Consider the following 13157-nt stretch of genomic DNA (forward strand, 5'->3'; position numbering starts at 1 on the left):
ATCTTTCTTTTTTTGGCATATTGTATTCAAATCCATTTAGTATTTTGTAGCCTGAATGGAAAAAATAATAAGTGTTTTTTTTGTTTTTTAGAAACCCAGTCCAAACATTTGTGTGGTTTAAAATACAATTCAAATCAGATATTTTCCCCTAAAAGAATATAACATTTAATTAATAATATGTGATTACAGGTATGTTCTTTGAATGTGGCTCGTCCAATCAGAATTTAGCATCTGAACTATCGGTTTTATCATTTTAGTTTGACTATTTTTAATGTCATTATTACAATATTCTGAATCTGTTTTGTACTGATGGTGGATTTATTTGTGATGAACAATCTGGTCCTTTGGTTTAGTATCCATTAAGTTCAGAATAAGAAGAAAAATCGGATAAGATTACATGTACATTCAATTCACAAATTATTTGAATCACTGAATTGTCCCAAAAAAAAAAACATGGTTATATGTGTATAAATTATATACGCTACCATACACATTATGTAAAAGAAATTAGCAGCACAATTATTTTGAACGTTGATAACGATAATAATAATAATAAAAGTAAAAGAGCAGCAAATCAGCATATTAGAATGATTTCTGAAGGATCGTTTAAAGATTATTGAAGAATTTAAAACTTTTTCAATACAAAAGAAAGTTTTTTAAAATTGTAATAATATTTCACAATATTAGTGTTTTACTGTATTTTGATTAAATAACTGCAGCTTTGGTGAGCATAAGATACTTTTTTTTAAACATGAGAACATCTTATCAACCCCAAACTTCTGAATGGTAAAGTAAATATAAACCAATTGTACTTAACTACCATTAGAGAGATATACTGTAAATCCCTCATGTCGTGATGTTATCATTTGAAATTTAAAATGCGTTTCATTGCATTAGTTAATGAAATATGTAGTAAAGTGGCACCTGTGTTTGAATACATAAAATATAGCAATGTCTGCAATTCATCCACCCTTGTCACACTAACAGCAAGTCTGTTGATGTGGAAGAAAAGTCATTAATATAGCAACTGATGTGGATGAGCAGGATATAAAGTGCACTGAAAAAATGGATTCGATTGCATTGCTTGAAAAGTGACAGTCAGTCCTAAAGAATCGTTCGAAATCAAAAACAGAGATTTATCTTTATAAATGAATTCTGTGTCTGTCTTTATGCAGGATATATTCTGCAATACTCAGAGGACAACAGTGAGAAGTGGGGAAGTATTTCTATCAGTCCCAGTGAGCGTTCTTACCGTCTGGAGAACCTCAACTGTGGCACCTGGTATAAGTTCACACTAACAGCCCAGAATGCTGTTGGTCCAGGCCGAATCAGTGAGATAATCGAAGCAAAGACTCATGGGAAAGGTATGCATTTTGTTTTGTAAATATAATTTCTCAATTAATGGTGTGGAATTGTTTAAAATAATGATCACAAACACCCTTCCTGTTCTCCATCATCGTCTTCACCCATCACAGAGCCACAGTTCTCCAAAGAGCAGGAGCTGTTTAGTAGCATTAACGGAACATGCGTCAAACTCAACCTGATTGGCTGGAATGATGGCGGTTGTCCAATCACCTCCTTCACTCTGGAATATCGTCCGCTGGACAGCCCCGTGTGGACCAAAGTGAAACGCACCTCTCTTACGAAGAGCTTCAACCTGCTGGACCTGCAGGAAGCCACTTGGTACGAACTGCAGATGAAGGTGTACAACAGCGCAGGGCTGGCTGAGAAACGTGTCAAATTTGCTACTTTGAACTACGACGGCAGTAAGCGAAGTTTGATGGATCACCTTTAAAGTAATTGTCAAATTAATTGTTTGCTCTTTTAAATATTAAATGTGTTTGCAAAAGGCACCATTCCTCCACTGGTTAACACTGCGGTGAAGGACCCGGTGAAGAAAACCAGCAATGAGGGGATGAAGATGATGGTGACGATCTCCTGCATTTTGGTTGGAATGGTGCTGCTCTTCGTCCTGCTGATGGTGCTGAGGAGGAGGAGGAGAGAGCAGAGGCTGAAGCGGCTCAGGGGTTAGAAGTTTTTCACTGCTCTTAGCTACAGATCAGAGCGTTTTCAAAGAGAAGGTGTAGATTCGTAGGCGTAAATACAGACAGCATATGTTGCCGTTTGAGATTTTACTCATGCCAGGCTTATTTTTCATGACTCGATAGTACTTCCATTTTCTGTTTATGTTAATAAAGCTTATTGTTTTTTCCACAGATGCAAAGAGTTTGGCTGAAATGCTTATGAGGTAAACATGATGAATTTCAGTTTTGTTTTTTTAAGGCAAAAGCACCCCAAAATAGAAATCCTGTCATTTATTTGCCATCATTTTGTTCCAAACCCATAATGTTTTTTTCTTCTATGTGACAGAAAATAACATATTTTGAATAGTCTCTGAGCTGCTCTTTCCATTTAGTGACAGCATAATGATCCAAAATGACTAAAAGCATCATAAATGTAGTTCAAATGAGTCACTAGGTTCCAAATCTTTTGAAGCCATAATAAAATCTGTGTTTTTAACATGTTTTTCATTTTAACAGACAGTTACTAAGCATATTATGCAAAAATGAAAAACTCTATTAGCATTTTGTGAGAAAGCATCAAGTCATTCATGACATTCATCTGATGCAAACCAACAGAATCAGTTTCTTTAAACAGATTCATTGTAATGAATAGTTCAAACAGAAATGAGTCAAACTTAAATAAATCAAACTTATATTAGCATCGTTTAAAAAAAAAACAAGCACCAAGTAGTTCATAGGACTCACTATATTCCAGATATTCTGAAAAAAGCCAAGAATATTATGCACAAATGAATCAAACCATCAAGTAATTTATACGCCTCACTATATTGCAGACCTCCTGAGTCAGTAGAATCAGTTTTTGAGAAGATTCACTACAACAGACAGTTCTGAAGAACATTGTAGGGAAATGAATCAATAATAAATAGATTTGCGTGATGAATGAAGCACAAAAGGCTGTCGCTTCAGAAGGATTTAGGATGCTTTTACGATGACTCTCGTCCTTCATTGAGTTTGACAGTCCTTGGTTACCGTATTCTTACATTATATAGAAACTGCAGCTGGGAAATGGTTCAAAATTCTTATTTTGTGTTCCACAGAGAAAAGAAACCATATAGAAACCATATGAATTGCGGAGATGTTATTCACAGGCTTGTTTGTGTTCTCCTCCAGTAAGAACACAAGGCCTTCAGATACCATGAACAAACAACAGCAGACCCTTCGCATGCACATCGACATTCCCCGAGCACAGCTGCTAATCGAAGAGAGAGACACCATGGAAACAGTGGGTGAGTCGTGTTCGCTGAACCTAAACCTAAACATATATCTGAGAAAGAATGATACTATTGGGGTCTCTAATAGTTCCATCTCTCCCTTCCCTGTTAGACGACAGATCTACAGTTCTATTGACCGATAACGATTTCGGAGAAACTGCCAAACAGAAGTCGGCCACCGTCACGCACTCTGTCCACTATCAGTCTCTGTCGCAGGCCACTGGCCCGCTGGTGGACGTCTCTGATGTCCGACCTGGGACGAGCAAGAGCAGTCTGTCGAGTAAGAAAGAAACTTCTTAATGCACAAACAACACAGTGAATATGTGATCATGCTATTTAACCGTGCGTTTCATTACCGTCCCCAGATCCCACCTCTCGCCGTACAGCTAAAGCTGGCCCTGCGGCCCGTAATCGCTATGCCAGTCAGTGGACACTAAATCGCCCCCACCCTCCTGTCTCCGTCCACACTCTCAGCACGGACTGGAGGCTGGGAACGCCCAGAGTGGCCGGCTCGGTGGACAAAGAAAGCGACAGCTATAGTGTCAGTCCATCACAGGACACAGGTCAGTCTGCTACACTGTCTGTACATCTTGAGCTTTTGTTAGGTTCTTTTTTGTTGGTTTGAAATGTCATTAAAGCTGGGTACTTTAACAACTTTAAATATTATGTTGTATTTTGATTAAAACAAATAATAAATAATATATATATTTTAATTATCTTGTCAGCTTTTCATAATATTTAGTCAGTAATTTAACATGAATGTGTTTGCTGTTTTTAAAAATGCTGAACACAATGAAGAATGGTATTTAATTTTTTTATGCATGGGTATAAAACTACAAAGAAATAATAAACAGTAATATTTACATACTTAAACTGCGATAAAACATTTAAAGCGTATAATAAAGCATAAAATGTCATGCAGGAACATCCATGATATTTGTAAGTAAAGATGCAGTCGAATCATTCGGTAATTTTTGAACAGATTCATTGCAACAGACAGTTGTAAATAATATTTTGTGGGAAATTAATCAAAACTAGTCTATCAGCATTTAATACATTTTATTTACATTTTTTATTATTTTAGTTTTTTATTTTATTATTATTATTATTATTTTATTACAGTACTGTTAAAATGTCTGGGGTCAGTAAGAGTTTTCTTTTTTGAAAGAAATTAATACTTTTATTTAGCAAGAATGTATTAAATTGATAAAGTGACAGCAAATACTTTTATAATGGTACAAAATACGTTTATTTAAAAACACCTTTTTTAACTTTATATTAATCAAAGAATCATGAAAAAATATCATGTTTTTCACTAAAATAATAAAATAATTTTCTCAGGATTTCTAAAGGATCATGAAGTAATTTCTGCTTTTCCATCATAGGAATAAATTACATTTAATATTAAAATATATATATAAATATATATATAATAAATATATTAAAATAGAAAACAAATTATTTTAAATTGCAACAATATTTCACCAATTAACTTGTATATTTTTAATCAGATAAATGTAGCCTTGGTGAACATAAGAGATGTTTTTTAAAAACATGAAAAAAAAAAAAATCTAACTTTTGGACAATAATATTTAAATAATCACAACATTCACAGTGTTAATTTTATATCAGCAAAAAAATAATATCAAGTATCATATCAAAGCTAATACATGCTAGAAGTGCCTATTGTGATGAATTCTGACCCACTGTGTTCAGACCGCGCTCGCAGCAGCATGGTCTCCACTGAGAGCGCTTCTTCTACGTATGAGGAGCTGGCCAGAGCCTATGAACATGCCAAGATGGAAGAACAGCTACGACACGCCAAGTTCACCATCACAGAGTGCTTCATCTCAGACACATCCTCCGAGCAGATGACCGCTGGTACCAACGATTACACAGACAGTCTGACCTCCAGTACACCATCAGAATCAGGCATCTGCAGGTTCACTGCCTCACCGCCCAAACCCCAGGACGTCTGCAGGGTGAGAAACATGGCCGTACCCAAGGCCCACAGACCAGGTGAGAGTACTGGTGGGAGGTAATGATTCTAAACTCAATTTCAGCCAACTGGAGCTGTTCTTAATAATCCTGTGTTAAAAAATAAAGCTGGTGAAGATAGCATTTTAAGGAATTATATGCACTTATATGCAAGGTGAGGTCGCATTTATCATTTTTCAGTGGGTTTTTGTGAGCAAAATCCAGTCATTCCAAAAGGAATTCACGTGAGCTGGAATTTTGCATGAATGCAAATGTTTTTCCAATGCCGATCTCACAATAGTTTCAAGTTGCCTGCTGCTTAACCAACAGAAATGCATGTATCCTTTTTGGATGAGGCAATTCCACAATGAATTGTGATATTTGGAAAAACAATCTCAATCTCATTAAAATGACAATCAATTGTACACAATATTTCTGAGTGTTGTGTGGTTTTACTTTTTTTTTAATTGTTAGATTAGAAAAATTCTAACATCAAACTCCATTCAAAGTAAATTGTGAGTAGAGCTTCTCACAGAGCTTCATGAGAAGAGCATGTTTATCTTGTAATTTGACCGAATCATGCTGAAAAAACATTTTAAACCAGCATAAGCTGGTTTCCTAGCCTTAGCTGTTCCCCCAGTCAGGGTTGGAAGGTCCAGTGGGCTGGATTTGGAGGGATTTGTGCACTTTTTAGCTGGTCAGGCTTGGAGACCAGCTAAACCAGGTAAACAGAAGCTTGGCTAGTCTCACAAAACAGGTTAAATCATCTAAGACCAGCTAACAAGCTGGTTAAAGTGTATTTTTTGCAGTAAACAACTTAGAAATGAGGTGCTCATGCTGTAAGATGCTAAAAAAACATCAACACAGCATCTGAATATGCCTGCTTCCGTACCATAGAATGTAAAAATCAGCACATCCGAAAAATTAAAATTTATTTAATTTATTCAATATAGTTATTCATTTTAAAAAATGTTATTCATTTTATGCTTTTAAAGTGTCCATTCGATGGACACTTTAATGTACCATGAAGCTATGGGAGAGGTGTTGTGATTGGCAGTGAAATAACGCAACTGTCACTGTTAGGTCACGTGAGCGTGACGACGTGGTGCAATCAAAGTTGAACTGCCATCCTAACAAAAGTCTTTCTCTTTATCCTGCAGGAGGGGAGCTCGTACACCTGCCTCCGTACCTGCGGATGGACTTCCTTTTGAACCGGGGTGTGTCAGGAGCGTCTCGGGAAGCGGCGATGGGCCAGGCCTGTTTGGAGCCGCAGAAGACCCGCTCGCTGAAGCGCCCTGCCTTGCTGGAGCCGACGCCCATGGAGGTGCCGACCAGCAGGGATGTGCAGCAGTGGCAGCCGGGCACGGCCTCGACGCTTCCACAGAGGGAGGCCGGAACGGACTTGGCCCAGGCAGCCAAAATGAGCACCTCCCAGGAATCGCTGCTGGACTCCAGAGGACACTTAAAACAGAGCAACAATCCCTACGTAAAGTCCTACACACTGGTATAACAAAGATCGGACAAAAATAAAACATCAAGAGCAAAAAGCGAACTCTTCATGCGCGGTTGTATATATGTTTCCACTTCTACTCCTAACAGTTTCTTTATTTTATGCTTTTTTAAACCGTGAATTCACTTCTTAAAGAGAACTCCACACACCCAGAGATTGCCAAAATGATTTTATTATTATTATTATTATTATTAATGATGATGACATTGATGATTTACTAATTTACTTATTTTAGCAGTTAGTGTGCACAAACTAATGAATGGGAACCCATTTTCATTTTTTTTACTAAAATTTCTTTGTGTAATTAGTTTGAGATAAAGCGTGAGAGTGATTTCCATTGGTCCAAAGTTGTCAGCATTCTGTTTTGAAGAAATCCTGGGAGTGCATGAGGACGAACCAATTTAAGATGAAGATGACAGTATGAATACCGACCACTGGAGGGTCCAGCCCAGAATTTTTTGACAACGAAAATATTCAAATGTGAAGATTTCGTATTCTTATGAGTATAAATATATAAAAAAATATATATATAAAAAATGAGAAATCAATTTTATTTGTGGGTATTACAGGGAAATTTTTTGATTTGGTTAATAAAGTCCTTTAGTCATGTTTGCACATATCTTGTTTAACCTAGAAAAGAAAGTCTTGATTGAAAATTATTTGTGTTCCATTCTCTAATGGTGCAATATGAAAATCCATGAACCACGTTTGCTTTCTACTGTACTGTATCTCGCCCATGACGTGAGCTTCTGAGAGCCGGAGCGAATGAAATGACAGATTCAGGTGTAAATCAGCTGCGGTGAAAGGAAAGGTTGATTTAGCATGCTGCACGGGGGAGACTGGACCACCTACTGCACTGACAGTGTGGCTCTTTCACCTCCTATGTGTAGTGCACTAGAAAGGTGTCTTCAGGGCACGCTCTCTTGTCTTCATTAGATTTATTTTTGCTGCATTGCAGACATGCTGCACTACAGGGAAACTGAGACAATCTGAGATCCCCTAAAAGAATAACAATTGTGATCATATTCATAAAGAACAACAAGCAGTTCTATATGATTATGGGCCGTATGGTAGCAATATGTTATTGTTACCGCTCTGCACCAAACTGTCTTGCAGGGAGAGTTATGATGAAGAATTGTGAGATGATATTTCGCTATATTTGATTAGATAAATCTATTGTCCTCACTATACTCATTTACAAATGTTTTTATTGTTTTTCACTTTTTTTTCTATTTTTCAACAGAGTGCTCACAGTTGTGACACTCCAGAAAAGATTTTCCATGATAATCCTGTCGACTAATAAAAGGTTGATCCCTAAACGAATCTGGCAGTTTGGTTAACGCTTTTCATTTTGCTGTGGGATATAAAGGGTTCTGAGTGTATGTGATGAACGGTGAAAATGAACAGCTTATACCGAGATGGGATTCAATTCAGAGAGATGAACTTGAAGCAATAATTCCCCCCATTTATGTCGTTACAAACCTTCAGCATTTCTTCTTTTGTGTTCCACAGAACAAAGAGAGTCATACAGAGTTTGGAACGACATGAGGCTGAGTAAAGGATTTACATTTTGGGTGAACTATTGGTTTAATCACAGCAAAGACAGAATCACTGTTCACTGGATCATCTAAATGAATACTAGAGCTATTTCGTTTTGGAAATCATACTCAAATGAAAGACAGAGAGCTCAGCAGGAACACAATGAAAGTAGAACCACACATCCTCCTGAAAGGAAGCAGAACTTTCCTTTTCTTCTTGGTGTGCTGATTTTCCTCAGCTATGGTGGCCCAAGGGGAGCAACAGAACATTAGCAATGCAAACAAAAGTTAGAAATAGTCCACAACTAAACCGAAATAAACCACAAAACAAATAGTCCATATCACAATGGAAATAATCAGTGCAAAAGAAATAAGCCACAAATTGCTGAACTGAAAGGGACTATATGATATATGCGGGATTTATATATGTAATACTTTTATAATTCACACTGTTTGGATGACAAATGATCACATAAATGTTGAAAAGTTTCAGGAGTAACAACTGCAGTTATGAGTCAGTCACAATTTCATGATGATTGACACAGCAACGGACTAAACATCAAAATAAATGTAATTTAAAAAAAAATAGTTCACCTAAAAATGAACATTTGCTGAAAATGAACTCACCCTCAGGCCATCCAAGATGAGTTTGTTTTATTCATCGGAAGAGGTTTGGAGAAATTTTGCATTACATCACTTGCTCACCAATGGATCCTCTGCACTGAATGGGTGCCGTCAGAATGAGAGTCCAAACAGCTGATCAAAACATCACAACAATCCACATGACATGGTCCATCAATGAACATCTTGTGAAGTATAGAAAAAAATTTATTTTTAAGAACAAATCCATCATTAAGGCATTTTAACTTTAAACTACTTAAAACACCAGCCCTGAACACTCATGAAAATCCATATAAATAGTATGAAAATCGTGGTATTGATATGCAATCGGCGTGCATATAGTACGCAGTTTTCGCGTACATATGATACGCATCTACCCCACAACCCTAATCCTACTCATTGCGTATCATATGCACACCAAAGTCAATTTATGCGTATTAGGCCAAATCGAAACAAACTTGTGCTATTGATACGCACTTTCATGGGATTGGGTTGTAAAAACCCATAATAGCCTACATAATCCTTAATGACACTTCATCCGGTGAAAAAGTCACATCAATAACATATTTGTTTGTAACTTTTATGTTTTCCTTTCTAAATGGTGCTTGCATATTTCTCTCCTGATTCAGAGAATCAGATGACTTTTCACTGGACAAAGCAATATTATGATACTGACCACTGAAATTTTGGTATTGTGACAATACTAATTTGTTACACAAAGTCAGCAACGCATACCCTCATAATATTTTTTAAATGCTGTTGCCTAATTATTTGTAAAAAAAAAAAAAAAAAAAGTGATTTGATTATAATGTTACATGAAGAAATTCGTTTTATTCTTCAAAATAAATTATGCCACACTGGAAATTCCAGAGGGAACCCACGTGCTCGAAAATGCTTACCTGAAGTTAGTTGGATGAAAAACAATTAATTGCGTTGTTTTCATCTTTTGTTTACTATTCTAATTTTGTTCAGCCCCTTTAGACCACCGTACCTCACAGTCTGTAGCAACTCTCTCAAACTGCTGTATTGATTCAGAAGCCTTCAGTGAAGGACCGGAGACAGCCACTCAGAGCACTTGGACAGAAATTGGTTTTATAGTGCTATGTCAGCCCGGTGGGTAATGAGGGAACACGTTAGTCATTGTGACAACTATATTCTCCATCTTCATCTGAAATACGCAACAAATTAAGCGTCGCTGGCACATATTTATAGACGGTCTCGCTCAGCTGTTATTAACCTCCATCATAAATAAAGCAGCAGTGTGCTGAATTCTGATCTCCCTCAGAAACACACAGCTGTCAGCAACACAACACTGATGGCGTCTGAATGAAAGAAGAACCTGGCTGAGTTCCTCTCATTCTGTTTGGTTAATCTTCATTGCTTCGGCTTGAGAACGATTTGGCTGCGATCTCTATGGAACACTGGCAAACTGTTAAGTATACTGCAGTCTTTAAAAAGTGTGAAAATGTTAAAATATGTTTTGTGAAAATATTACGAATTATAAATATTGGGTTGATACTCTTTCTGAGGCGTTAAGGTTAAAAGCTAAAATAATGGACTAGTAAGTGTGCATAAATGTTTTCGCCTCTGCAGTCATGGCACAAAAATACCATTAAAATTCAAATTTGAAGAATATATTAAACTTTTTTTTATCTTGCATAACATAGCGAAATTTAACAAGCTGTTGATCCATTTTCAGTTAATTAAATTTTCTGAATTGAAATCTGCAAAGGATTGTAGGTGACTGAAGGAAGCAATTCTTGATGCATTCTTCAAAATAGGGCTGAATGATATGAAATAAAGGCTGCATACTAAGGAGCTTTCGAATCAAGATGGAGCTTTATGACATGGCAGGATGTATCCTGAACATTAGCATTCGCATAGCATTTGGGAAATTGCATTTTTAATCCAGTTTTCTATATTTAAAAAAAAAAAAAAAACACTAACTTGATGAATCCTATGTGGTAGCCTATACGGCATACTATTTTTTTTTTTTTTAAGTACTCCAAAAGAGTAGCACACTACTGCCACATGACTTCATCAGAGTGCAAGTGAGGTCAAGTGTTGTTGTCATGTTGGAAATAAAAATTATTATTTTGCATTTTTATTCATTTTGAGTAAAAAAAAAATTTACTTTTGGAAACTTGATTAACTAAAATGTCAAAAACATTAAAAACGTCAAGTTGAGCACATTGCATTATGGCATTATGGCACATTGCATTATGGCATATAGCCTAATATTTCTATACTGTGCATTTTGACAAATTTAGGTTGTAATATTCGCATACTGTATATGCAATTTAAAACATAGCTTCACTCGTGAAAAATTTGTGAAAATCAAGGCTAATATTTACTCCTAGTTTAACCTCACTGAAAATGAAAGATCAACTCAAGCACTTTGCCTTATGTGATATTTAGGGATATTCAGATATAGTAAAAGTAATATGGTGGTAAGAACATCGCTTGCTGTTTGACTGCTCACATTATTTTCAGTGTGTATTTCACAGTTTGGTTGTGAGCAATACAGATTAATACACATTTCATCTCAATGTTTTTCCTGTGTGAGCAATAGCTTTTGGATCAACGTGAATCCCTCTGTTTTCTTTCCTTTACTACGTACATCAGAGTATAACACCCCCTCCCAGCTGAAACCTAATGAACCTTTCAAACCTCAGCATGTGGTTCTGAACAGAAAAACTACCGTAATTAGACCCATGAGGGGGATTTTCTCTGAATCTCTTTGAAACCTCCTATGCATGACTCACAGAGCTCAGCGTTTGCTGCACATACTGGAATGACACCATAAAACAGTCAAATACAGCACAGTTTTATAAGATTATAATAGTCAGCAAGCTGTTGATGAAATGGGCTTGTCTTCTCATTCTCTCTCTCTATTTTAAATGAATGTTAATTCATTAAAGTAATTAATTGAATCACTTTCACAGATCAATAAACCAAGACTCGGATCCAGAATGAATTCATCACAATGGCTGTGTCCGAAACAGAACCAGCGGCCTCACTGCCCAATCGATGCCTTAACGGATAGCATTTTGAATGAAGGTGCCACCTGAGGAAACTAGTTTTAGATTGGCTTCTACTCTAATGCACAGTGAATATTAAGGAGATAACGTCTCGGTTACGTATGTAACCCTCGTTCCCTGAAGAAGGGAACGGAGACGTCACGTCGGTGACCGACGAATTGGGACTCGGAGTGACCGACTGATAGGGAACCAATTGAGTGGACACAGAATCATATGTAAAAAAAAAAAGATAGAAATTAATTTCTGTATATTTCAATGTTTCAGGTATGGAATTTGTACAGGATTAAGCAATTTCTGAATTGCCCAATTATTAATTCACTAATAATGACCATTAATTACATAATTCATAATTATACCAGTGAGGGTTTTTGCATTATTTGCCAACCCCAATTAACACTAAATTTGAACAGTTAAAATTTACACTAAATATTGAACTAGAAAATGTCCTATTTCCAAGATAAACTGATTTAAACTGGAATCAGTGATCTTTTCAGAATCGTCTGAAAAAACCGATTCAATAGAATGAATCGCACTTTCCAAACATGAGAGAGAGGGAGGCGTTAAGTAATAAATTCACTAAAATGAATCTGACTTTATCTCCGCTCGTCTGACGCAGTAAATTAGGTCATCTCCTTGTCGAGAGTTTAAAGTCTGGGTAAAGGAAGAAATAATTTCTCCAAAATTTGAGAAAAAACGCACAATATGGTCGTATTATACGCTTTATTAAAAAAAATAGCACAAAAATAGTGCTTGGGATATAGGTGCAGAAGGCCAGAAACACTGTTGAACAAAATGTGCTAGTTGTCTTTTCTGCATCCGTGTCCGTGTGCGTGTGTGTGTGTTTGAAAAAGTATTTTTACATAGTCCTGGCTGTGTAAATAGGAGAAAAAATAAAGTGGATGGGGCCGATCAGACCGAGCACCACAACTGTAGCCAATCAGAAGCAAACAAGAGACGTTTATTGATGGTGAAGAAAGAGTAAGCACGTGCGAGATTTGTTGTAGAAAGGCTGTAGAAAGAGAAATAGCTGAGGCATTAGCAAAGAGGAGGAGGTCAAAGGAATAGGCTATAACTGGAGAAGGAAAGGGTTACCCGCTGGAGAGACGAGTTGGAAGGCCTGAAAGTGGACGCTGAGGTTTTGTTTCTGCTCGACACGCGAGTAACCTTGGGTTTGC

General features: G+C 36.7%; 1 protein-coding gene across 1 annotated transcript in view; it reads left to right on the forward strand.

Moving 5' to 3' along the window:
* LOC306863958 (cell adhesion molecule DSCAM-like) overlaps positions 1–7960 on the forward strand; it is a 78206-nt gene extending 70246 nt beyond the window's left edge. The window contains exons 25-33 of the mRNA XM_079407588.1: positions 1176–1364; positions 1476–1766; positions 1851–2027; positions 2218–2248; positions 3195–3310; positions 3408–3575; positions 3661–3858; positions 5012–5314; positions 6433–7960. Of these exons, the coding sequence (XP_079263714.1) occupies positions 1176–1364; positions 1476–1766; positions 1851–2027; positions 2218–2248; positions 3195–3310; positions 3408–3575; positions 3661–3858; positions 5012–5314; positions 6433–6782 (1823 nt within the window). The 3' untranslated portion in view covers positions 6783–7960. The remainder of the gene's footprint in view (positions 1–1175; positions 1365–1475; positions 1767–1850; positions 2028–2217; positions 2249–3194; positions 3311–3407; positions 3576–3660; positions 3859–5011; positions 5315–6432) is intronic.
* Positions 7961–13157: the final 5197 nt, after the last annotated feature.

Source organism: Barbus barbus (assembly GCF_936440315.1).
Source record: "Barbus barbus genome assembly, chromosome: 45".
Taxonomy (NCBI): Eukaryota; Metazoa; Chordata; class Actinopteri; order Cypriniformes; family Cyprinidae; genus Barbus; species Barbus barbus.